The sequence below is a fragment of the Uranotaenia lowii genome, chromosome 3 (genome assembly GCF_029784155.1).
Source record: "Uranotaenia lowii strain MFRU-FL chromosome 3, ASM2978415v1, whole genome shotgun sequence".
Classification (NCBI taxonomy): domain Eukaryota; kingdom Metazoa; phylum Arthropoda; class Insecta; order Diptera; family Culicidae; genus Uranotaenia; species Uranotaenia lowii.
The window spans coordinates 211,451,370-211,478,463 of NC_073693.1; the positions used below are offsets into that span (position 1 = coordinate 211,451,370).

At 38.0% G+C, this 27,094-nt stretch overlaps 1 protein-coding gene across 1 annotated transcript in view; it reads left to right on the forward strand.

The window, feature by feature from the left end:
* LOC129758005 (acetylcholine receptor subunit alpha-like 2) overlaps positions 1-27,094 on the forward strand; it is a 205,091-nt gene that overhangs the window by 170,887 nt on the left and 7,110 nt on the right. The window contains exons 6-8 of the mRNA XM_055755424.1: positions 277-680; positions 903-1,084; positions 22,707-22,908. Of these exons, the coding sequence (XP_055611399.1) occupies positions 277-680; positions 903-1,084; positions 22,707-22,908 (788 nt within the window). The remainder of the gene's footprint in view (positions 1-276; positions 681-902; positions 1,085-22,706; positions 22,909-27,094) is intronic.

A 27,094-nucleotide genomic window follows, 5' to 3' on the forward strand; every position in this document is an offset into this window, starting at 1 on the left:
ATACGAAGTTTTTCTTGTTTTTCAATGGAAGCGAGAAAATCCAATCAAAGAACTTTCGCACACCTGCATGGGGTAGTAAGAAGTGTTGGAATTTTACCATCAAGAGATAACGCAGTAAAATCTATTTTCGAAAGCAGGAGGAAACAACTTTCATTGCATCACTTACACGTATTTCGCTTTTCTTTTTCTAACCCCATTTTTCAGCTACCTGACTTGCACCTGACTTTTCAATCCAATTTTCCCTGTTTTCTTGTTCGTTTCGTTTTTTTCCGGCAGATATTTTCTTCAACATCACATTAAGACGGAAGACACTGTTCTACACAGTCAATTTGATAATACCGTGTGTTGGCATCTCCTACCTGTCGGTATTAGTGTTCTACTTACCGGCTGATTCGGGTGAAAAAATTGCATTATGCATCAGCATTCTCCTATCGCAGACCATGTTCTTCTTGCTGATATCGGAAATCATCCCGTCGACCTCGTTGGCCCTCCCACTACTTGGAAAGTATCTGCTGTTCACCATGATCCTGGTTGGGCTGAGCGTCGTTGTTACCATTATTATCCTGAACATCCACTACCGGAAGCCGAGCACTCACAAGATGGCACCGTGGGTCCGGAAGTTCTTTATACTGCGTCTGCCAAAATTGCTGCTGATGCGAGTGCCAAACGACCTGCTCAAGGTAAGCTCATCCGGAAGTACACCTCACCGCATCGTACCGGGTCAATGCTGCTGAACACGCCTTATGCGCTGACATTTCGTTGAAATGGGGTGATTTAGTTTTTAAGGGGGGCAAATCCTGAACTTAGTTTACACATGGAGACATGCTTAGTTCGAAGTTTGTTTCATTTTCGATTTAGTCTACATATTTTAACTGATCATTGTATATTACTTTCTTTAACAGGAACTGGCAGCAAACAAGATAAATTACGGCATAAAAATCAGCAAAAGTAAATTCGGCGCTGCCCTGGCTGCTCACTCACAGATGCAACCCAACTCGGGTGGATCCAGTCCGGATTCAATTCGGCATATGCAGGGCCGACCCGGGGGATGTAATGGACTGCACTCGACAACGGCTACAAATAGGTTAGTATATAAATATCAAACCCCAATATTGTCAAAATTATAACTCGTACAGGTAAAACATTTTATTTAAAAGCAATTATTTACGAACTTCCGTGCGGCCTAAATTGTTATTTTTTTTTACAGGAATAAAGGTTAATTTTCGTTGGACTTATCATCAGTATCGAAAATGAAAACAATCAATCATCACATTAACATCAATTTCCATTAATATTTTCTACTATCACTTAATATAAAAACGAATTTTTCATTTACACCATTTGTCTAAGCTTATAAATCATTAACACTCATCCGTCCCTGAAAATTTTGTCCGTTACAGTTCCTGGAGTGTCAATTTGACACTCCTGATTCAAACTAATATATTTGCGAATAACCGATTTTTGCATAATTTATAGATTTGGGAACCTCGTAATGTTACTCAGGCGTTATACACATACAACATTTCAGTTTTCCGTTATTCAAAGTCTAAAAAACAAAAATACCGAAAAAACATGCTTTGGAAAAAATACTGTACATCAGCTATGGAATGCTCAAAAGTAAATTCACTTAATTTCTAAGAAAGCTGAAGTTAGAAGCTATACGGATATAGTACATAAGGATATTGTTTCTTGAAATTTTTTTGGATCATGACCGAAAAAAGGTAACAAAGTGACGTAAAACCGTACTTTACATTCAAAGAACCGTCAAAATTGTTTAAGTCACACGAAATATTTTTTTTAAAAGAGATTTAGAAAGTTGTCGTAATTTGGTACATTTTTGTATATTTAGATTGTCAAAGAAATTTTCTGACAATTTCTCAGATTTTCTTGAACTTCAATTCTTCTTTCAGTTTAGCTTCTGCCTTCAGTGGAGTCGGACGTATTTTTACGATCTCGCGTACCACAATTGAAAGGCTATTGTTTTTGTTTTAATGAGAGATATATTAACAAGTGTGTTGTTCCCGGGATGAGTCCTTCCCCCGGAGGTCATCCGGCTAGGACCATTCCGGAATGGATGGATCCTCAAGGTGTGCATGGTAGATTGTACTACATGTTCCTGAAAGCGAAAAATGGTTCTGAACTGCCGAAAAATCCATTCGTTATTGGGAGGTCGATCGAGCAGTTTGCGGGCCCAATCGAAAGTGGCTACTTTGTAAAGAACAAAAGTTGGTACGTTTTGAAAATCCGAAGCAAAGAACAAGCCCGACAAATATTTACTCTTTCTAAGCTTCTGGATGGCACACCAATCGAAATTGGCCGCCACCCCGAATAGTCGGAAATTTGTGGTAAGATGCAACGAAGTCGAAGGTATGTCTGAAGAGGAACTTCTTAAAGAGCTATCGGCACAAAAAACTATAGCTGTGAGACAGATCAAGAAGAAAACATCAGCAGGACTCGTGGAAACACCGACACTAGTGCTAACTATCAATTCGACGGTTGTGCCGGAATTCATAAATTTCGGTTTTATACGTTTAAGGACGCGGCATTATTATCCGCAGCCCTTAATATGCCAAAACTGCTTAAAATATGGACACCCAAAAAGCAAATGTCTGTTAGAAAAAGCGTGTATAGTTTGCTCTGGAATTCACAGCAGCGAAACTTGCACCGCAAAATCAAAATTTTTTTCGCACTGCAATGGAAACCACTCTCCGCTCGACAAAAACTGCCCTGTGAATGCATACGAAACTGCCGTATTGAAAATAAAAACTGAGCAAAATATCACCCTGGACGCAGCTCGCAGATTAATTGCAACACCGAATACGACCAGCTACGCAGAAGTTGTAAAACATCACAATAACATCTACAACCTACCTACCTACCTAAGGGTCCGGCGCAGATTGACCGACGCATAGGGCTGAGATAAAAGATCTCCACTGCTGGCGATCCGGAGCCAGCGTCTTCACTTGCTGCCAGCCAAGGTTCTCGTCAACTGTGCGGATTTCAGCGGCTAGATTTCGCCGCCACGAGCTTCTGGGCCTGCCTCTTCTTCGATGCCCATCTGGATTCCAGTCAAGCGCCTCTCTGCAAATCTCATTTTCATCTCTTCGCAGCGTGTGCCCAATCCATCTCCACTTACGTTCCCGAATCTCGATTTCTAGCGCCTTTTGATGACACCGGCGATGAAGTTCAACGTTTGAGATCCAGTTGCCAGGCCACCGAGCGCGGATGATGTTCCGCAGGCAGCGATTCACAAAAACTTGCAGTTTTCGCGTCGTCACCGCATATGTGCACCAAGTTTCACACCCGTACAGTAATTCGGATTTGACGTTTGAGTTGAAGATTCGGATCTTAGTTCGTAGAGAGATCTGGCGCCAGATGTTTCGGAGACTCGCAAACGCAAATCGGGCTTTTCTGATCCGGGTTTCGATGTCCTTCTTGGTACCACCATCAGGCGTAATCTGGCTACCAAGATACTGGAAGCACTCCACTGTCTCAACCTGTTGTCCAGCTACCACGAAATTGGAACGATTTTCTGTGTTGATTTCCATCGACTTGGTCTTTCCGACATTGATTTTGAGACCTGCTGCCTTGGAGCTTTCGGTGAGGTCGTCGAGTTTGCTCTGCATGTCAAGTTGTGTTTGGGCGAGCAAAACAATATTGTCTGCCAGGTCAAGGTCGTTCAGTTGCTCAATCGCTGAAGGATTCCACGGCAATACTCGGTTTGGTCTACAGTTAATCGATCCAGTCAAGATCTCATCCATTACGATGAGAAAAAGTAGCGGTGACAAAATTCATCCCTGTCTCACTCCAGCAGTTACCGGGATTGGTTCGGACAAGACACCATCGTGCAAGACCTTGCACGAAAATGTACTCGTACTGTGCTTCGATGAGATGGACTAGTTTCTCTGGGACCCCTCGTCGTCTAAGAGCAGCCCAGATGTTTTCGTGGTTCAGTCGGTCAAATGCTTTTTCGAAATCAACGAACACCAGCAGAAGAGAGTCCTGGAATTCGTTGATTTGTTCCAGTATTATTCGTAGCGTTGTGATGTGGTCCACACATGATCGTCCGGATCGGAATCCAGCTTGTTTCCGTCGGAGTGTAGCGTCGATTTTCTCCTGGATCCTGTGCAGGATCACTTTGCAGAGTACTTTGAGAGTTGTACAGATCAAAGTTATGCCACGCCAGTTACCGCACTCTGTTAGGTCTCCTTACTTCGGGACCTTTACGAGGATACCCTGCATCCAGTCGGCCGGGAATGTTGCAGTATCCCAAATGTCAGCGAAAAGACGGTGCAACATTTGTGCTGACAAGGCAGGGTCGGCTTTGAGCATTTCAGCAGGAATGCAATCGATTCCAGGCGCTCTATTTCAGCCAGTGTGGGCGCTTCCGAGTTGACGCCATTAATGCGACTTACTGTGGGCGCCTCGAGCTGCGGGTTCTGCTGGCCATTGCTATTTTTAATCCGGAAAAGTTGATCAAAATGCTCAGTCCAACGCTTGAGCTGATCTGTTCAATCTGTCAGCAGCTGATCTGCTCGGTCTTTCAGCGGCATTCTTGCATTAGTCCTTGCACCACTAAGGCGGCGAGAAATATCATATAATAATCGGATATCTCCAATGGCGGCGGCTCTTTCTCCCTCTTCGGCTAGGGAGTTTGTCCAGGCTCTCTTGACCCGGTACATGCCTGCTCAATTCCGACTTTCGCCTTTCTCCGATCATCGATCATCCTCCAGGTTTCATCCGACATCCATTCACTTCGTCTTCCACAAACTTTACCGAGAGTACCATGACTCGTCGTGATAAAGGCATTCTTGATTCCACACCACTGTTCTTCGACTGTTCCGTCTGTCGGCAGCTCCGAGGCTCGGGATTCTAGCTGTTCAACGTATGCCCTTTTCACCTCTGGATTCCAGGCTTCGGATTTATTTGAGAGCAAACACCCACGGAGCTAAAATCTGCTCTCACTCTTTAACCCAGTAAGCGCGTCCTCTCAGAAATCGACAGAGCATGCAAAAAATTGAGAGTTGAGTCACCGAACTTAGAATAAAACGGTTAACTTCGGCGACACTCCAAGAACGCAAATATTTTCATTCGGTTTGTCCTGCCGAGATACCTAGAGGCAACAAATACGAATGCGTACATGCGAAATCAGTTTGAATCGTACACTCGCACGGTGTGGTCGCATTTTGTCCCCGTGTCCCGTGTGTGCTTTCAATCGTAGCTGTCGACTTCTCAGGCAGGCGAACACGCGACTCGGAGGGAAACATACAAACACGATTCGGATTGTGTTCGTGTGTTTCTCTGGAGGGCGTGTCTTAGCTTAATTCGTGGCACTCACCCAAGGCACGCGTATGGTGTGTTCCTCTCTAACGATGTGATGATGCAAAATCGCCAGAGAGATCGTTACGATCCCTCTGGCGATTTGAGTTACCTCTCTGCCGATTCAAATTTACCGGGAAGCGGCGTGAAGGAATGAGAAGGAGTGACCATCTGCCTCGAAGATGTCATGCTCCTAGGGAGTTCTTTTTACCTCTCGCTCCGCTCTTAAAAGATAAATGAGCGCTCTTTGGGAGCGCTCCCTAGGAGAACGCTTTAAGACTAACGTTATGAGCTGGGAATCTGGCTGGTTCGTGTTCGTTTGTTTTGGTTTGCGCCGGCGGTGTCATTTGAAAATGATTTAATATAATAACTAAAGGTAGGACGTGTCCCCGCTGATTATTTTGTTGAGTAGAGTGGCTCAAATAAGCAGATTGTTATGTGGAGTTTACACGCAAAATTTAAGTCAAATAGTACAAGAAGGGCCCTTAGTTTGTAAAGAAATTTGAAGCTATTATTTCATCAATAACCGTCAAACGGGGCATTATGCAACAGCTGGGTTAGATGCTACATTAGTATACCACATCAAGAGGTGTTATTTTTTATTTGAATATAATGTAGTGAAGTTATCATTTAATGATAACAAAATAATGATGACTAATTTCCTAATATCGTGAGATAGATTTTTAAATATTTTGATTCTCATTGAAAAAATTCAAATTAAAAAAATTGTGCCAAAGATATACCTACATTTTTTTTATATATTTTTCCAATGCCCTTATAACATACCTTGCCTATATCAACACTGTTGGTGTGATTTTTTTTTTTAAATCAGCATTTTTTTAAATAAATGTTTAAATAATTCAGTTACCAATCTGGGCTAAATATTCATCACAATGCAAATCAAAGATTTACCTTTTAAATCTTAATTCCATATGCTGTTATGATTGATTCACTTCACGCGTTTGTTAAATTCAAAATATCATCAATCATAACATGAACTTTTATGATTTAAGCTATAGATGATTTTTCACCCCTAAATGTATGCAGCACCTTTATGGTTTTAAAATCATTTTTGACTGAAAAACATAACATAAACTTTTATGATTTAAGCTAGATGATTTTTACCCCTAAATGTATGCAGCACCTTTATAGTTTTAAAATCATTTTTGACAGAAAATTGTTAAATTTTATTCGAACAAAACAAAAACTTACTGCATTTGGTGCTTTATGCGTTATGGCATCAGAAATATATCTTAAACTATAAATTTTCAAACGTTTTCATTTGATTTTTTCATTCATTGTTGCCACTTATCTAGACCTTTTTTAGAAAGGTGAAAATCGTATGTTTTTGCAGATTTGAAAATAGCAAGCAATATTTTTTCTGACTACGTAATTTTGATGTCCCATCAACCTTAAGCCTTTTGATTTTAAAGCAGAATGATTATCTGTGGACGTTAAGCTTTTAAAAGCCATTTAGGTTGATAAGAGTGCAGGATGTTCTTGTTTACAATACTTCTTTCAACACCGGCCGATTTCTTTGTAAAACATATTATCTGAAAGCCTTAACTTCGACAATCGTTTTACATGAACATTGAATGTAAATTAGAGTAATGATGTTAACGTTGTTTAGGTACAAAAATAGTCTAAAATTCGTTTTGCTTACATCGTCGCACAGCCACCCCCAGCAGCCAGCCAGCAGCTATGAGCTATTTGAAGCAATCAAATATGTACCTAACTCGAAGCAATTCTGAATCGTCACACGCAAAGTTATTTCTCCCAGGGAGTCCTCTTTGGGAGGAGTGTTGAGCCTCCGAGGGAGTAAAGAGTGACTGGCGCTCCCCAGTAAACATGATTCGGCAGAGAGGTAACTCAAATCGACAGAGGGATCGTATCGATCTCTCTTGCGATTTTGCATCATCTAATCGGCAGAGAGGAACACACCATACGCGTGCCTTGGGTGAGTGCCACGAAATAATCTAAGACACGCCCTTCCAGAGAAACACACGAACACAATCCGAATCGTATGTTTCCCTTGGAGCGAGACGCGTGTTTGCGTGCCTGAGAAGTCGACTGCTACGATTTAAAGCATACACGGGACACGGGGACAAAATGCGAGCACACCGTACGAGTGTACGATTCAAACTGATTTCGCATGTACGCATTCGTATTCGTTGCCTCTAGGTATCTTGGCAGGATTGGAGTGTCGCCGAGATTACCCAGTACCCGGTAAACTTGAATCGGCAGAGAGGTAACTCAAATCGCCAGAGAAATCGTTAACGATCTCTCTGGCGATTTTGCATCATTATATCGGTAGAGAGGAACTCACCATATGCGTGTCTCGTGCGTGAGTGCTACGAAATCTGAGTAGAAATGCTTAGCCCGCCCGAAGAGAGCGCGATCCGAATTGTGCTCGTGTGTTCCTATCGTGGTGTGTGTGTTCGGCTCGTTACAGTGGTGTTGATTTGATTAAGGGCATTAAAAACGCAATTTGCCAAATTAATGCTTTATTGGATTAACCCTTTCAGAAACCGTTAACCGCATTTTTTCTCTCGTTTGAATGCTTTTTACTTTCTTTCTGCAGCGTACCAAAACAGTACATATAGAAAACTTTTAAATTTATATTTCCTGATCTGATGAGTGTTTTATTAAACTTTTTTATACTACATTTCTTTTTCCAAATCATAAAATTCGAAATTCAAATTTCCTTTTCAAAATCTCTTGAATTTTTAATACCCGACTAAGAATTGTTTAATAGCAAATAGATATAATCAGAACAATACAATCAAGCTTCAAAATAGGGAATTTTGATTCATACTTTCTACATATCTAACTTTAAACTCAGATACAGCATTTTAATTCAGATTCAGAATCCAGATTCTTGTTCGGAGTTATCGACTGTGCTTCTTATTTGATGTTTTGGTTGTTACATGGCAAACTCAGTCTAAAAGACTATCCAACAACCAAAACATTGTAGATATCCAGCTTCAGAATTAAGATACAGAATTCAGATTTAGAATTCAGATTCAGCGTTCAAATTCAAATTTTAGATAAAGGTTTCCGTGTCAGATTTCAAATTTAGAATTCAGATAAAGATTTCAGATTTATTTTTCAAAGTTTAGATTCAGATTTGTATTTAAAATTTCAGATTCATTCATCAGACTCAGATTTCAAATCCCAGATTCAAATTTCAGATCCAGAAGTCAGATTTCCAAATTCAGTTTTCAAATTAAGATTTCGGAATCAGATTTATCAGATTTTAGATTCAGATTTCAGATACGGATTTCGGTGTCTGATTACAGATTCAGATTCAGCATAATAGAGATTCCAGATTCAGATTTTTGATTCAGATTTCGAAATTAGAATTCAAATTTACAATTCAGATTCAGATTTCAGAATTCCGATTCAGATTCAAAATTAAATTCAGATTTCAGATTTTAAATTCAAATTCAGAGTTCAGATTCAGAGTTCAGTTTAAGATGGTTATTTGTATTTTTACCATAACATACGTAGGTTTATATTCTGGAATATCCAAGGATTTTTCAAATGGCATTCTTTGTGTGTTTTTTATTGATTTTTTTTGGGTTGGGGCTTGCCTTATCAAAATAAATTTTATTCTGGTTATACATTTGGCAGCTGATTGTTTGATCCATGGACCGTTAGATCATTTTTCGGCATTCCCGTTTGAAAATTTTCTACAAACAACATTAAAATTTATAAAAAAAAGTCACCACATCCACTGTCGCAATTCAAAAATCGAGTAAGCGAGCATTTGAAATTCGGAACAATTTCGAGACCTACAAATACTCGTCTTAAGACAAACAAAAATCAAACAATTATGCTAGATGGAAATGTAATCATTTCAATTCAATCAAAAGATGCATTTGTAAAATTTGAAAACAATGTTCATAAGACCATAGAAATAAAAAAAACGGAGAAAGAACTTTATTGAGATGTAGAAAGCTAAGAAATGTAAAAAATTTCATTACAGAACCATCATTGCCATCATATGTTGGAGATTTCTACTGTGAAAAAGAAGATTTATTTGTTGAAATAGTTGAAATTAAAGATAATAGGTTCGAAAAATTAGTTTTCATTTTTTATTCCAACAAAATAGGATTTGTTTCGTTGCTACATCACGATTAATAGTTTGTTAAAAAAAATCGTTTGAAATAAAAATTTATATCAATCATTAATAGAACCAGTTGTTTTTATTTTTCCTCCATGATAATTCTTTGTTTTCACATATCCATTCCTCAAATTTTATGTTATGTTCTTCATTCCTCATTAATGCTTTTTTATTATTCCTTATTTTATTGTTATTTGTATTATGAATTTCGACATTCAAAAATCTGAGTAATTGAACCTGTGTTCAAAGTTCTACGTTTCTTAAAATGAATTTTAAATTAAGAACTTCAATTTTAGTATTCCTGAATCTCAAATTATAATTATGAATCCTCGATTCAAAATTATTAATTCTAGATTTTAAACTCCCCTTTAAGATTTCAGAAATTAATTTCATCCATATCCGTAGTTTGGAAATCGATGTTTCAATTTAAATTGTAACGTCAATTTCCCAACTAAGGGTTTCCAATTTTAAATTCTGAACTTTGAATAACATAGTATTCGAAATTCCTAGTCCTGGGTTGTGAGTGCTTTACTCAATGATCTTTAACCTTAACGCAGAATTCAAAATTCTCAATATCTCTTGATCTCAATTATTTTTTACAATTCTTGATCGTGGAAACTGGATTTTCCATTCTTGATTTGAAATAATCTATTTTAAACTTTCCATTCACTTAAAATAAGAGAGTTAAATTCAGAATTTTTAATTCTGAATCATGAATTGAAAAACATACAATATGAAATTCAGATTGCACAGTTCAAGATTCCTAAATAAACGATCGAAGCTCAGAATAACAAACTTTAAATTAAAAATTTTGATTTCTGAATTCCTAATTTTAAATTCAAAATTTGGAATTGCGATTCCATATGTCTTAAGATTTGATTTTTACTTCTGAATACCGAAATATAGAAAGAACAAAAAATGAACACACCCTAGCTCAGGCGAATATAAATTCGTTGGAGAATTTTTTTTCCTTTTCGAAAGAAAAAGGAGCGCTTTTTGAAAATATTGTTAATCGGTTAAGATAAAAATTCGTGCCGGTACTAGAAAAAATCAACAAAACTATTTTTTTTAAAGATGAGGCATGCTCAGTTTGGTGAAACTTGTAAACTTACCCAATGCAAAACTCTCTCAAAAACTTAAACAAAAGTTTTAAGAATGATCATTCCAATGAAACAAAATTTGATACCTGCTCGGATACGTGGTCGGTGATTTAATCAGATTGGTATGAAATTTTAAAATATATTTTTTTTAAATGAAATTCGTTTTAAACAAATCGTAATATGTCACTTACCGAATGTTGCACCTTATTGGCGATGCCTTTTGCACAACTTGACACCATTATCACCACCAATATCACTAAATCACTATAATCATTTAACACTACATTTTCTCAAAACTTCACAATCCTTTGTTTAAAAAATTACCGCCCGCTATCACCCGACCGCACCACACGAGGGCACGTCTTGAACTGCCAATGCTTTGCTTGCACACAGTTTATTCGAAACGACAAACGAGTAACCCGGTGAGGTAATAATATGAATAATATGAATAATATCAAACGAGCAGCCGGCACCCGTCGGCCTGGTTAAGTTCTTCAGAAAAATGCTGCCAAGGCGAATAAGAAGAAATATCAGCCCCGCCGTGCGCGAGTGTCGCCGAAATATAACCGTTTTTCCTAAGTCGGGATACCCAGTACTAGATTTTCTGAATTCTCTGTCGATTTTTGAGAGGACGCGCTTACTGGGTAGGCGCGTCCTCTCAAAAATCGACAGAGAATTCACAAAAATGAGTAGGGTAAGTGAGCCTTAACTTGGCATGCTCCTTATCTTGGCATGCCAAAATGCATTTTGGTGATTTTCATGTCAAACATACGCCTAAAAATGAAAAAAAAACCAAACATAAAAGAAAATCGCATATGGCAACATTCTGCATAGCATTTGTCCACAATTGAATCCAAATGACTGCGTAATAATTTTTTTTCGCATGACAAACTGCTAATAAAATTATGATCTTCGGGAAAAATCTTAAATGAACCTACCTTGCTAGTACACCTGCCATCTTCGGATTGATTTCCAAAACGCAATTCATTATGGAAAAATCACTAAAAATTACCGTTGGTTACAGCAAAACATGGCAAAAAATATAAAATTAAAACTTCCTCCAAACAACGTACGTTTCTATCTTGAATTTAAGAAAATATAAACATTTTTTTCGCCTAATCTTGGCATGCAATTCCACAAATAGAAGTATACATGTATGTGTGAAAACTACATCAGCAGGCAGTCGGCAGCCGGCGGCCGTTCGTCGACCGACGATGCACAGTGGTCTGGAAATTGAAAAGCTGGTCGAAAGTAAAATCAATGATTGAAATAACTAAAAAATATCATGAATGTATTTTGGACTATATTCAATTTATTTATCTCTCAAGCCGAATCAAGCGTATTTGGCATCTTAGTTGGAACTATAATGCTACAATTTGAGCTGCTCTTTTATGGTAAATTTTGAGAACTTTTCTTCTCAATAAAATTTACCTCTCAATAAATTAATTTACCGGTTCCGGATCCGAATTGAAATCTTGGATCTCAATGTTGTTACCATATCCATACCCAAAAATTCAACATTTGGAAATAAGGTTTAACGTATTTTGATTTCATTTGATTTGTAATGAATATGAACATTTGCTGCATATGTGAAAGGAATTATTATAAAGTTCAAATCATGACACTCTAAATATTATATTTATTTTAAAAAAATAATTGTACTGCAATGTTGAAATACATGATGTCAATTTCATGTGAAATCAAAAATAATATTTTGACCAAGTTTGTTTTTTATCATACATCACTGTGCATCAGCAGGAGGTGATGACGTTTGTTCTCTGTAGGAATGGAATATGCGAAGGAAGCGCTGGCTAGTTCTGGTACCTAATGATTTTGCATGAGTGCGAGTGGGATGCAGCCCTTATTTCACCCAGCTTTTGAATTTGCTGTTCGCTTCCATTGCCTATAGTTCAAAAACAAACGAGTGAGATGCAATCTATTTCTATCAGGCTGGCTGGAGCAAAAGTTTGTCTTGTTCTGCTATCCGAGTTTACGATTGCTAGAAAATTCCTAAAGGCGACATTTTAAACATTTATGATTCAAAGAATCGTTAGCTTACTTTAGTTTGCTTCTTGCCTCGGTCATAATGGTTTTTAAAATGTCGGTCCTCCTTTTAAGGGAGTGGAATGAAAAAGAAATATGAACATTTACTATCTTATGTTAATCTGCTAACTTCAATGGAAACAGATCTATTATGATTTCATGTTAATATTTGAGCGAACGATTAGTACACTGCAAAAAATCCACATTTAAAAAGTATGTTTCCCCCACACATACGATTTCCGAGTTGTTCGACACATTAAATTTATTTGAATAACATAAAAACCAATATTCCGACACCTAAGTTCAATGTGTAATAAAATTTTAGCCTGACTAAATTGAAATCAGCGTGTGGATTCTGCCGAAAAATCATCGAATCCGCTGTCGATGACTTGCCTTTGTTTTGCTTAAAAATGGCGCGCGAAGTTCAGTAAATAATTGAACCGAAGAAGAAAAAAATGAATAATCGCTAAAACGGCGTCTTCGAGCAGGTTAAGGAGCAGTGGGCAGGAGTGGTTTACCAATGGCGAAGACAATTATCGAAATCCGGCAAAAAAAAAAGCTAGCTTTTGTGAGTTCCAGCACCGGTTAAAACTCGGACCGTTCACAGCGATCAAAAATGGATGGTTTCCGATCACTCCTCGGGAAGGACCAGAGTTGTATATTCACGGATGTACACGGCCATCCAGACTCAGCTAAAAGCCAGACACCGTCGGCCGATCCGGATAGCCCGGAGTGTGAAATCCTCGTACTTTAAAGAAATGTGATTTGAGTATGTTGTAAAATTGTATATGATTTAAATGAAATATTGGAATTAGTTTTTTTTATCACATTTCAGAAATAAACACGCCGACCCGCTAAGTTCCGTCGGTGAGCGAGGAATCTGGGATCCCAGCTGAGCATCGGAACCACGATAAAAATTCACATGGAAACAGCAACAGCATACCAACCACAAACATTTTCTGGGTGGAACCGCTCCAAAACATCACCAGTGGAAACGATCAATGGTGCTGCGGCGAAACTGCTACACAATGTGCACAAATTAGCTCCCTTGGCGGGCGGGGATTTCCGAACTTAAACTCCCTTCGACCAACCGGTGATCAATTCAAGTGCATGGTGCCAAAAATTTTAATCCCTGATGAACACTTGTGAGTTTTATAGGAAATATAAATAAAACTATTCATAATGTTGTAAAAATATAATGTTTTCGAGCATTTTTTTAATTATGAGTTTGAATTATAAATTGAACTATTAGCATGAAAAATTATTCAATTTATTGGTTTGTCACATATTTATTGAATACAGAATAAGATAACATTAATTTTCCCCACTTATAATCTTTATGTGTTATTACACATAACCATTCTATGTTTTTCGCTATGTGTGGGGCACATACTTTTTAAATGAGAGACAAATTGCAAAAATCTATATAGGCTGACACATAGCCCCAATGTGTCGATTTCGTTGAGTGTAGCTTCATTAATAAACATATTTATGATAACTAGTGCAATAATTTGGAACCTATTTGTTTTAAATTATCATTCTTTCAACACACAGAAACTGAAATAAACAAGTAAAACTTTTTTACGTAATATTATCATTCTACATGCAATTATCAATTCTAAAAGTTGATTGACATTTCGTACTTCCGACTTTTTGAAAACAATACAGAACACTGTTGTGCTTCCTCCCGGGATATTTTCAATGAATTCGTGGGGGCTGCTGTTGTATTAGTGAGGCAAGTTTTTTCTAGGGACGGCCAATTTAAGGAACTCATAAAGGGCCAAAATTCGGTGCGGGGGCTAAAATAAGGAGCATTTCAATCAATAGTTTGATCAGGTTTATCTCAAATTATCAACCACTATCAAGCAAGGACATATTTTAACTGCCTTTCAGGCTAGTAAGCAATCATATTTGTCGAAGGACTTTTGAAGGTACACATTACAGGAAGACTACAATCATGGGAAATCTAGTCAACCATGCCTTAGGGGCCAAGATAGGGTATATTTACCCTACTGGGTATCCCGACTTAGGAAAAACGGTTATATTTCGGTGACAACCGTTTTATTCTAAGTTCGGTGACTCAACTCTCAAATTTTTGCATGCTCTGTCGATTTCTGAGAGGACGCGCTTACTGGGTGTCACCGAAATATAACCGTTTTTTCCTAAGTCGGGATACTCAGTACTCATTTTTGTGAATTCTCTGTCGATTTTTGAGAGGACGCGCTTACTGGGTCCTAGCGATTCTGGCGGTAAGAGAAGCGAGAAAGAGTGGTTTTCGACTGCCAGGAGTTTGGGAGTTCCTCCTCAATGAGTGGTACTGCTCTGCCTCTTATGAGTCGCGCCTCAGGATGCGTCCGAAGCCTGCTGGATTCTCCAACCGGCGGACGTCGTATCGATGACATCTACAACCAGCAGAAGAAAAAATAGCAGCCGAAAAAATTCAACACACCGAGCGAATCGAACCAACAGGCAGACCAGCAACAGCAACAACAACAACAACAACCCCAAAAACGAATTCATCAACGTCACTCGACAGAACGCACCACACCTGTTCCAACTCCAACAATACATTTGACCGTTTCACCGCCTCGCAAGAGATCAACCCCTCAAGCTTCGCCCATCGCCTCAGGTGACGAGGCTGAAGATGACCCACGACGAAAAAATGCTAAACTCATCAATTCATATAATCGGAAATCAACCAGTGCAATAGATCGTATCCCTTCCCCTACCCCTCCCTCCACATCCAAAAACCCCTTCCAACCTCCTCTTAATTCTAAGAATAAATCAGACCCTCGGCACAGTACTACTTTTATAAAGTGAATTGCCTTAATAAATATAGTTTAAGAATTAAAAAAAAATAAATTCTTCTTTGCCCAGGATGTTGAGTATATTAACTCAAGATTTCCGCAATAAATTAATATTCCCCAGAAAGCCATATTCATACCAATTCTAGAAGTTTAATTAATCGCAGCGCGTATACTTAACAACACTATAAATTTTATAAAAATCGCTTAAGAATCAAGAGAGATATAGTGGTTTTAAGCCAGAAGTGTCAAATTGACACTCAAGGTCTGATTAGGGAGTTTTTTTCTGGGCGTCCGTAAAAAAGTAATGATACAAAATTAAAGATTTCATGAATTTATTGAGGGTCCCACAAAAAAATTTATTATTTGGATGCACCCGAATAAAGTAACAAGCCGACAAGCTTCTAATAGTGTTATACTGACAGAATTAACACTCAAGAGCGGATTAAGGTTAAGTCATTAAGTCAATTGTGTCAAAGATCTGAAAATTTAGCTTGCCGGATTGCCGGTTTTCCGGGCACGTCCAAATACTCAGTATTAAAATTCAGGAAAGGTGATTACATCCCAGAAAACATTTAGCTAGGTTAGGTATATCGCAAGAACAACAGAGTTATTCAGACGCTTATGCCAAAAGGAATAATCGTATTGAATTAACCAAGATAGCATATAGCTACAAAAGTGGAGGCGATGTAGCTAGATTTGCTTTTAACTAGTTTATCATGCGGTGATAATTCGTAAATTACTTTTTTTTATTTACTGCTCAAAACTGAGGCCCTGAGAGCTTGTCCTGAAATGATGTTTCATTCCCTGATTAGTGGAACCCCCAGCAATGAGGAGCCTGGACATTCGGCCGAAAGATGTTAGGCCGAAGGTCGCTAGGCCGAATGGGTTAAAAGGCCGACGAATGTTCGGCTGAATAGGACAATAGGCAGAACGGTTCTTTGGCCGAATAGATGTAAAGTCGAATGGTCATAAGGCCGAATGGTCGCAAGGCTGAATGGTCGCAAGTCCGGATGGTCAATTGGCCTAATGGTCATTAATCCGGAAAGTCATTAGACCAAATGGACGATGAGCCGAATGGTCGTGAGACCGAATGGTCATATGGCAGAATGGTCCATAGGCCGAATGGTCGTCGGGCCAAATGGTCGAAAGGATGAATGGATGCTAAGCCGAATGGTTGTAAGTCCGAATACATGCTAGGCAAAAAGTTCGAAGGTCGAATGGCCATAAGGCCGTTAGTCAGGACAATTTTTTCATCAGGCTGAATGGTCATCAGGCCGAATAGATGCAAGACTGAATTCGATCATTCAGCCTTCTGACCTTAGCTTCGGCCTAACAGTAGACTGCCCCAAATTTGTATGGGAAATTTAAAACCTATGAAATGCTATGCGCTGCTGGCTAAAATTGATCCTAGGCCTAGTACAAGATCTTATGCCGAATTTGGGCCAGATCACATCACGAGAAGGGGTCGCTCAACGAGCCTGAAGTTTGTATTGGATTTTGAGACATGTTGTTCGGGAGAAACATGAAAAACCAATTTTTACTCAATAACTTCGGCCGATTTCTTTTGAATACGATTATTTCTGAAAGCCTAAGTTTTGACAAATATTTCATCCAAAGACTGAATTTCGATAAGATTCAAGATAATTTTTTTTTTAAAATGGGCTTACTTTTTTTGGGTGGTATTTATCACTGTTAATGAGTAGGGGCGGTCGAACATATTGACGCCTAATTAACAGTGATGAGTACCACCTATAAAAAGTTGGCCCATTTTTTATGGGCTTATGAACTCTTATGAACTGCAGTTATGAGATGAAATATTTGTCATAATTTTTGCTCTTAGAAAAACCGTATTTAAAAGAAATCGGCCGAAGGGAACCAAACTTATTAGCTTAGCTTAGCTTGATTGACTACTCACATCCACCTTGAATCATTGAACCCGAAATGCTACTCAAGATGTCTGGGTGAAGAATCTGAAAGTATTCTAGTATAATCTTGGATTGATTTTTAAATTTGGTTTAGATACAATTAAATGCATTTCGGATTCCAAGATCGCAGGCGTGGCTAAGTAGAACAAGTTCCACATCGCCAATGGTTGCTACTCCGTGATTGACCGAGGCCATCAATTTTGTTCAGAGGTCAAATGAACGGAACCTGGGATTGGCTACATATTCACAATGCACAAAACCGATGCTCTCTCTTTAAACATCAATAACGGCGCCGGCCACGTCCTAGTAGTCAATAGATAGATTAGGAAAAATGAGAAAGGGATGAAAGAACAAATTTACGCCTAAAGACCGAGGTCACCTCTGCATCCTTGCAAAAAAATTTGGTTGGGAATGTTGGGGAAGGGAAATGATTAGGAAACACTTTTGACTAGTGTTGTGCTGATAGCTTTTTCTGCTGAAATATAATGTTTTATTATAACATCTTCCCCCCTCTCACTGACCAAAAGTTAGGAAAAATACTCACGGCACATGAATTCTTTATAAGTAAAACCATTTGTTAATAAAAAAAAATATATATAATAAAAAATAGCCAGATAAGAAAAAAATGTTTTTGAATGGTAATTATGAATAAAACACAATTGAAGTCAATTGTATGCATAAACTTGATTCTTATCTTCATATCTCTGATAGTCGTTGCTAACATCATTTAAAGTTCGAAATGATATTCAAACTGATGTTCTTAATCATATATATGTGGGAATTTAATAACCAATAAATAATTTAGAAGTTCTAATAATTTGGTGAAAAACTCAGAAATAGAATGAAATAAAAAACATAATTTATTGAACCGTTGGAGAAAACTCGTTAAGATATAACTTTTATCATTTTCAATAGAAATAGAAACTGTGTTCATATATAAAAATTGTGTTAATTTTTTAGCATTTGTTTATTGAAGAATTCATCATGTAACGACTTCCCGTATTTTTTTCTTCAACCACTACAAAACATGTAAACATTGCAATTGAACATAAAATTTGAATTGGTGAAATAACGATTGGATGGCACATAATCATAGCATCCAAATGACGAAATGTTTTTTGAGACATTAAAAATATGGCAGAAATATTTATTAATAATTTGCCACATTGAAAACATTGTAGTGTTAAAGTTAAAATCCCTACATAGAAGTTTTGATTGACTGATTAGAAAAATCACGAGAATACTTAGCTTCGACGTTTTTGGGGACCAAAAAACATGAATGAATGACTCCGAAGGTTCATCCACGATCAGTATGAGTGGCCGACACCACTCCAGGAAGACAGGAACTTGATCAGATTTTCAGGTAAGATGAGCTTCACCCTCTTGAAACACGTCGAGAACGTCCGAAAACTTCTTGATAGTTGATGGATTACATAAATAATAAGGACAAACGAACTTTAAAATAAGGGTTTACCGGCACTTGATTTTTTCCGCTCCGGCCGAAGGGAACCAAACTTATTGATGATAAACTGTTTTTTCATTTTTTTTCTCGAACAAAATGTTCCAAAATCCCATACAAACTTCAGGCTCGTTAAGCGATCCCTTCTCGTGATCCGATCTGGCCCAAATTTGGCATGAGATCTTGTACTAGGCCTTGGATCAATTTTAGCCTGCATCGCATAACGTTTTCAAAAGTCGGGTCATTTGATTCACTCTACCTAACAGCCATTTGCTCCAACATGCAAACAAGCGTTTATATGTGATATCGGCCTTGCATACATTGGGCCTAGCGACCATACGGCCTAACGACCATTCGGCCTTACGATCATTCGGCCTAATGACCATTCGGCCAAATGACCATTCAGCTAAATGACCATCCGGCCTGGTGACCATTCGGCCGAACATCCTTTCGGCTTCGCGTTCTTTCGGCCTAACAGCCTTCGGCTGGATAACCGTAGGCTGAATAACCCATTCGGCATAGTGGCCAATTCGGCCTGATAACCCATTCGGCCTAACGTCCATCGACCGAATGGCTTTCAGCTGAATGACTTTCGGCCGAATGACCCAGCATACGTGTTAACAGTCTAACTACTCAATTTCTCATCGACAAATTTCCATAGATAAATTCCCAAAATTAAAGTCTTTTTATTATTATTTAATTAATTAAGGACATTTTACTAACTTTTGGCATTCGTGTCCGAATGATTAAAGCCTTATGTTCTGCCTATTGCATGAATGTTTTGTGAGCCCTCTCGGTCGAATCATATAAAAACTTCATTCAACTTATGTTATTTGAAAAAAGTGTTTGTCTAGTTCGGATTTTTTAATACTCTATAAATTTAAATTTTTCCATATCTGTTTTTAAGATTTATTTCGTATTTTACTCAATTTTTCATGAATACGAATAGAAATTTAATAACAATTGTATTCTATTATTTATTTATTTTTCTATTCGAAAACTGTTTTATTTTTTCTAAGCATACACACTATTAATTTTTTGGTGTAAATTTATGTCAAATTGGATGCACATAATTGAAGCATCACTTTTGACATGAAATTAAACTAGAGAAAACAGAAACGCTTGATGCCATAAATTTCAAGACATAAATTTTATGACGTTTTCGACACAATATTAAATCATCGATGATGTAAATTCTTGTGAAATTGGACGCACAAAAGTGAAACATATTTTTTGACATAAATTTAGATCGTTACAGAAATAATACTGCGTTGTGTAACGTTCGAACTGTTCTTAAAGCATTTGGTGGGAAATGTCATCTTTCATGTTCTAAAACACAGAGGTGGTACCCGTTGTAAACATAATTTATTAGAATAAAATGGCATTATTATATTTAAGTTATTGAAAATTACAACAGCAACAAATCGCTACTTATCATTAGCAGATTTGTTCAAAAATATTACAATCTGTAAGTTTAAATTTAGCTAATACAGATGATGTGAGGAACGACATTTACTACAATCAAAAATATGTTCAATTAAACGCCTGAACTTATAGTCTCTATCATTCGAATGAGAAAAAAATGTTCCACAACTTTCACTGATAAACGCCTAAACATAGACAATAGCTTTTTTTGAATGAGAATGAATTCTTAGACTCAAACGTTTAAAAATAATACACAAAAAGTTTTATAGCAACAATGGCTGAAGATAAAATTTACGTAGAAACGTACAATATGGCATGCTTAAAGCCTTTGAACTTTATGTATACTTCCATTGATGTCCATTAGACCTCACTAAGTTCACATTAAAGTGCTACGATAAATTAAATTCCAAGTTCAAGTTTGTGATTAAATTTAATCTATATAATGTGATATAACTGAAAACATAAAGAACAGATTCAATAATCCATTTAATTTTAGCTAAACATATGATCAGCAAATTGAATGGTGCTGCAAGATAATTCACTTTTACTTTAGCCTGAATACTGCAAATTCATGTTCTGTACATTTTTTTTTTCTTGGAATGATTTACGTTGTTTATATTAATCTGTAGAACTTTTTTTCTAATCAAGATATCGACGTCCATACTCGGGTGTGTATAAATCAGTTTTAATGAAATATTCCTCCTATAAGGGTCGAAAAATATATAAGATAAGGTGTTTTTCTTTGTTATGATTTATTTTGTCATAACCTTTAGCAATGGCATTGGCTTTCACCTATAAACTATCATTTTTCATTTGTCCAAAAGAATCTTAGTATAATTTCTCAAAACTATTTCTATCACCATCTGATTGCTGTATCAAATGCATGGAAACGTACCTTTCATGACACCACATCGGAAGATAGCCGTTTGTTAAATTTACAATCATTTACATCGAATAAGTTAAAGGAAAATTGATCGTTGTTGTCCAATTGCCCATGCTCAAGATAATCTTCCGTTAATTTTCGTGTTTAAGACAACTCTGTGTAGCTTCGTCCTGGAATTGAAAAAATGAAAAAAAAAATTACTTTCAAGGCAATATTTAAGCAAAATTTAAATACTTTTGCCATCTCGAACAAACTGTCAACTGAAAGGCATCATCCTGAGAAAGTGCCAAGAGAAATTTGTCGGCACTGGCCGGGTTACCAAGGGGTTTGTACAGCAAAGTACAATTCTTCGGCAGCAAACATATTCCTATTTTCCATTAAAATAAAAAATTAAGAATTATCCTTGCTCCAATCATTTATCAAACAGCTTACCTGTGTCTAACAATAAATCCGTATCAATACGGTGGAATTATTTTCGTCGATGCTGCACAGTGAATATTTAGCCTAAAGCAGCAGCCGGCGGTTGACGAAAGGAATGATTGGATGAATCATCCGATAGGATGAAAATCCCCGAAAAAAGACGAAATAGAACAGCCATTTGCACTGTTTGAAGAACTTCCGCGCCATCGGCTTTTTAATATTCCGATTCCAGTTTCGCTTTGATGGTCTTTAATAACTTCCGAACATCAAGTTCACGATTTATCTGGAACACTGGACGATGAATAATCCGCTGTTGCAAGAATTGTAAGGAAGAATGCAGTGTTACTTTCCCTGGTCGGAATAAGTCATTCCATAGATTACTTACCATTGTTGTAACCCAGATTGTTCCTACCACTATTTTTTTGCGGCAGCTGGCTCCTAAAAGGACTATATGTTGTTTGATGTACATCTAAAATGAAGAAACCTGTTAGAAGCATTGCAAATCGATAGTAAACATGTACAAACTTTACAAGTAGCTCCTTCAGAAATTCCGAACTGCTGACTATGTGTTTACATTTTGGTTGACGGGACTAGAACAACTTTATTCTAGTCTCTCTATGTTTGGTGATATTTGATAGGGATATTCATAATTTTATATTCTCGGGGACATGATTTCAAATGTTAAAAGATTTAAATATCGCTTCCTCTGATTCGAATCACCAATACCAATACAATTTAGGCTTCAAGTGATGTAAAATTAGAGCTTTTCAAATTTATAGCTCATTTCATTTTTTAAACTTGTTAGTGTGTGTGCAATATAGATACAAGATGATGTAAATTTAGATCATACCTTAATAAGATCAAATAACCTTTAGGTCTTGAAGCGTTTCTGGGTCGTGTAATTTTATAAAATTTTTGGTGTGTACTTACTCACAAGTCTTCGCTAGCTGCCAAATAATTCTAGAATATCTCCCGAGAATGCACAATTTACTGTTTTAACTTAATTAGACAACAACAACAGCAGCAGCATCCAAAGCCAGACACATTTCAAACATCGTATGTGTAGCTCAGAAATTCCAATCTTAAAAGTGTTCACTTTGAAAGTTTTCTCTCTTTCCGATGAAGCCGGAACCTTGTACCATTCGCTTATGGTTCGGTTCTTAACTTTTTCCGCTGTTTTTCTGCCTTCCTACTTACAGATTTAGCGGCCTGGTCGGAGCGCTCGGTGGCGGCCTGAGCAGTTTAGGCGGCTACAACGGCCTCCCATCGGTAATGTCTGGCCTAGACGAATCGCTGAGCGATGTGGCGCCAAGGAAGAAATACCCATTCGAGCTGGAAAAGGCCATTCATAACGTTATGTTTATACAGCATCACATGCAACGTCAGGACGAGTTTAATGCGGTAAGTATTGCTCGGTTGGCTCTTTTCCTCCCTGGCTGATACAAAACATATACTTTGGTATTATTGCCTCTGCGTATGAATAAAAATGGCAGAAAAAAATCGTATTAGAGTACATCCATTCAGGCAACTCAGTAGAAGTAGAAGCTGTTTGCCAACTCAATCAAGGCAAAAACGCCTCGCCATTTCAAACCACCCAATTCAAACACCCATTTTGTTATGTCCTGTTATGCTGGCGGCTGGCGGCTTTATACACCCTAGAATTCTGTTGGTCCATGTTCAATTTATTTCATCCTCACTACCCCACGAATTGCGTCAGCCTTCTTCCGGGGCCATGACATTGCTCATCGAGAGCTGCTCTTTTTTACTCCCAACAACACATCCCGACATCCTTTTTATTGGCACTTCCTCTAAGCACACATGGTATTGATTTTTTCCTCATATCAGCCCATTATCTTAGAATTTATTTCCACTCATATATTCAGTTTCATGTATTCGCCCTTCGCGTAACATTTCCGCAACTTTGCGAAACTCACTGGACGGATAAGCTAGCCCGACCTCGGAGATTGCGATAAGCGACAAAAACACCAACATTCGAAGACAAAATAATTAGGGGCAGAGATACAAAATATCCATGATAGCAACTTCATTTTTGCCCTGCCTTAGTATTTGGTAAAATTGATGGAAATTCATTAATAAAATCTTCCGGTGATGAAGGTTTTCAAGAATTTATTAAAGTTCAGATTGAATTATCAAACATTAAATCAACCTATTTGCCGCTGATAGTGTTCATGATATTATGCAGGTTGTTTCACCAACACTTTTCAGTTTTGGAACAATCAACCTCCAAAACGACCATGTGTGACGATCGACTGCCCGTTTTTTGTACCGAGAGTTTTTGAGGTTAATTGTCCCGTCTCATCTGTACACGATCAGCAAATGTGCACGCTCCTTTATTGAAACTCAAAATTAAGTATTTTTGGTTCAAAACAGCACTTCAGTGGCAGCCCTCAACTTTGAGTAAAAAGAGATGAACCAGCTGAAGCTGATAATCTCTATAATAAATACATTAAAAAAAAACTTTGAGTACGACTGGGCAATCGCAAAATTAAGTTCTGATAGGCATACTCAATACTAAGTTCGGCAGCAGAACTAGAATTTATCCTTTTTTACGAAGGTTGTTTTTTACAGGGAATTAAAGGATGGTTAAAATTTTTTGTACCCGGATGTTACTGTTCCGGTACATTGCATTGCAATAACAGAGCGGTGGAAAGTTTTGATACTCCCGGTCAAAGAAATCTTCCGGATGTTAGTTCCCACGGGAAGTAAATAACATCCGGAAGTTCCCGGACATTCCAAGCCGCTCACCATATGATGACAATGACGAACAGAATTTCATGCTGACACGGTGGACATTCCATTATGACGTTCCTTCATATAGTCTTCCGGTAATTGTTCCGGAATGACAAAAATTTGCGACGTGTTCGTTGGTTGCTGTTCCGGTTCGGACTGAACTCGCTAAGTGTTTTCAGTCCAACAAAGAGAGTTCAATTTTTAGTTCATAAGGTCGAACTCAGCTTTGCTTCCTTGCCGAAGGAAAAAAAGGGATCAATTATGAGTTCGCAGTTCGAACTCCGTTTTGAACCATCGCAAGGAGGAAAAAGGGTACTTAACTTTAAGTTCACAGAATCGAACTATGTGTTGAACCCCGGTCATACTTAATTTTGAGTTAAAAAAAAAGAGCGTGTGCGTAAGAAATGACAAAAACAACCCTATAGACAAACAGGATACACAAGTAATGACTAAAGACAAAGAAATTTACGTGAAAGAGTGTTTGAATAAACGTCTGCTGCCTTTCCTGAAGAAACACGGTTGTTCCGTACTGTTTTGGCTGGATTTGGTAAAGGGTGGTAAAGGGTGTTACGGTCAAAATTTGGTCAAGGTAAAACGCGTGTAAATCGATGAAATCGTTTAATTAATTACGCTTAACCCCTGCCATCAGATTTTGTACAGCCACCTCGTCCACCTTTGTAGTAAAAATTAAAATTTATATGATTATGCCTCCTGCAATTTCGACTTACCGGCAGATGTATTCGAGGACCACAAGTTTTGCAACCTCTGACCTTTCCCTGAATGCCTTGATCCTCCAGCCGCTGCAGGATTGAGAAAGGCATCATGATCATACCATTTTTCGTCGACAACAGGGCCACTGCCGTCGTTCAGTTCTAGAAATTAGAAAATAAAAAACAAATGAATAATTTAGAGAAAATCAAAAAAAAACTACTCACTGCATTGGTTGCTGTTTTCTTTTCACGGTTGTACTCTTTCTCTTGGACATCGATGTTGGGCACACTAAAACTTAAAAAATCAGCGAGAACACCATAATCTTTCACTCCGATTCCGCGCAAAGTTTGTGGGGACAAAGACTGACGAATGAATGTTCCATTTTTTCTTATAAGAATCGCATGCTACAAGCTCAATAAAGAATTTCCGAACAGATTTCAGATCATTTGCTTAGACTTTACGTGAATTTCATTTGTCGTCTATGTGGAAGGAACGAAGTTATTACATAATCACGTAAAATCGATGAGATGCAACAAAATCTTCGTGTTCGTGATAAATATTTACTTACTTACTTGATGTTCCCGTGCAGATCCTCCGTTGCATAGGGCCGTGGTAAAAGACCTCCACTATTGACGATCCTGAGCCAGCGTCTTCACTCGGTCCCAGTCATGATTCTCGTCGACAGTTCAGATTTCGGCGGCTAGGCTTCGCCGCCACGAGTTTCTGTGTCTGCCTCTTCTTCGATGTCCTTCTGGATTCTATTCTAGCGCCTCTCTGCAAATCTCGTTCTCATCTCTTCGCAGCGTGTGCCCAATCAATCTTCACTTACGTTCCCGAATCTCGATTTCTACACGCTAGAAATGATTAAACCATTTACGATTCAAAAATAACCATTTTTGACCTTTTCCCGGGAAATGTCATTTTATGAGTTCTCCATGAGAAGTCATAAAATGACTTCTAGGGGAGAAGTTCGAATATGGTTATTTTTCAATCGTAAGAGACAGCACATAAGAAGTAGGAAAATGGTTATTTTTGAACCGTAATTCGGAAAGCAGAATTGCAAATGTGGAAATTTTCAAAATTGTATACATAAAAATTCAGAAAAATACGAGTTTTCATTTTTTTTATTGTATTTCTTGTTTGTTTAACATGCATGTTTACTCTGGTTCCTCTGGTCCCGCTCCGCTTTCCGGTAATCTAGAATGAGAGTTCTTAGCAAAACTTTGTTTTCCGATTCTGCTCCGACAGAACTTTTCGGAATGGCTTTTTTCATTTTCGAATGGTTTTACTGGCGGATGTGGCCAGCCAATCGAACCGTGTCCAGGGGCCTCTTTTTATCGGAACTCCACAACGACAGGGACCCATCGGTTCCACAGGTAAGGAAGTCCTCTTCGCCAGTCAATTGAACGCACTCGATGCTATCCGTTGTCGGGAGACAGTTGCAAACGAGCTGCTTTCTTCAAGTAATTTCCAGATGTGGAGCACGTTCCCTCGAAAGTACATCGATTGCCGTGACCGTCGTGACCATAGCCTAAAATTTAAAAATCTCTATTAATCTAAATGTTTTTGCAAGCAAATCTAACTTACAGTGATTCCGAAATTCGCTGCAGGAATACAATTGATGGGTATTCTTCTGAAAAACAACTCCAGTGATCGATTCCGAAGGGCCACTCAGTGTGTTTGCGGGTTCCAGTGTGGTTCCGTTGAAAACTTTGGTTTCGTTGCTATACCATCCGACACTACCAGATATTTCAAATGATAGGAAATTGCCATTAATTGGAGGACACTTTTGCTTTTTGTTAAGATCCAATCGTACGACGATACCATTGCTGGTTGGCCACATAAAGACACTTATCGTCATCCGGTTAACAGAAGCAGGTGATTGAAAAATGGTACTTCCCGGTAAATCTCCCGATACTCCCTCAAAGCTGACGGAACACCATCATGCACTTCTCCAACCGGCGAGATCTTTCAGCTTCCTCAGCCTCTCTCCAATATTTCTTAGCCAGCCGAAGCGTTTTTTCCTGTCTCGTTTCGGCCAATCCCAAATCTTTCTCATCATCGAAGTTGAACTTTCTTCCAGCGGCCTCAACGCCCAACGGTTTGCTCCTCTTCATCGTCGCTG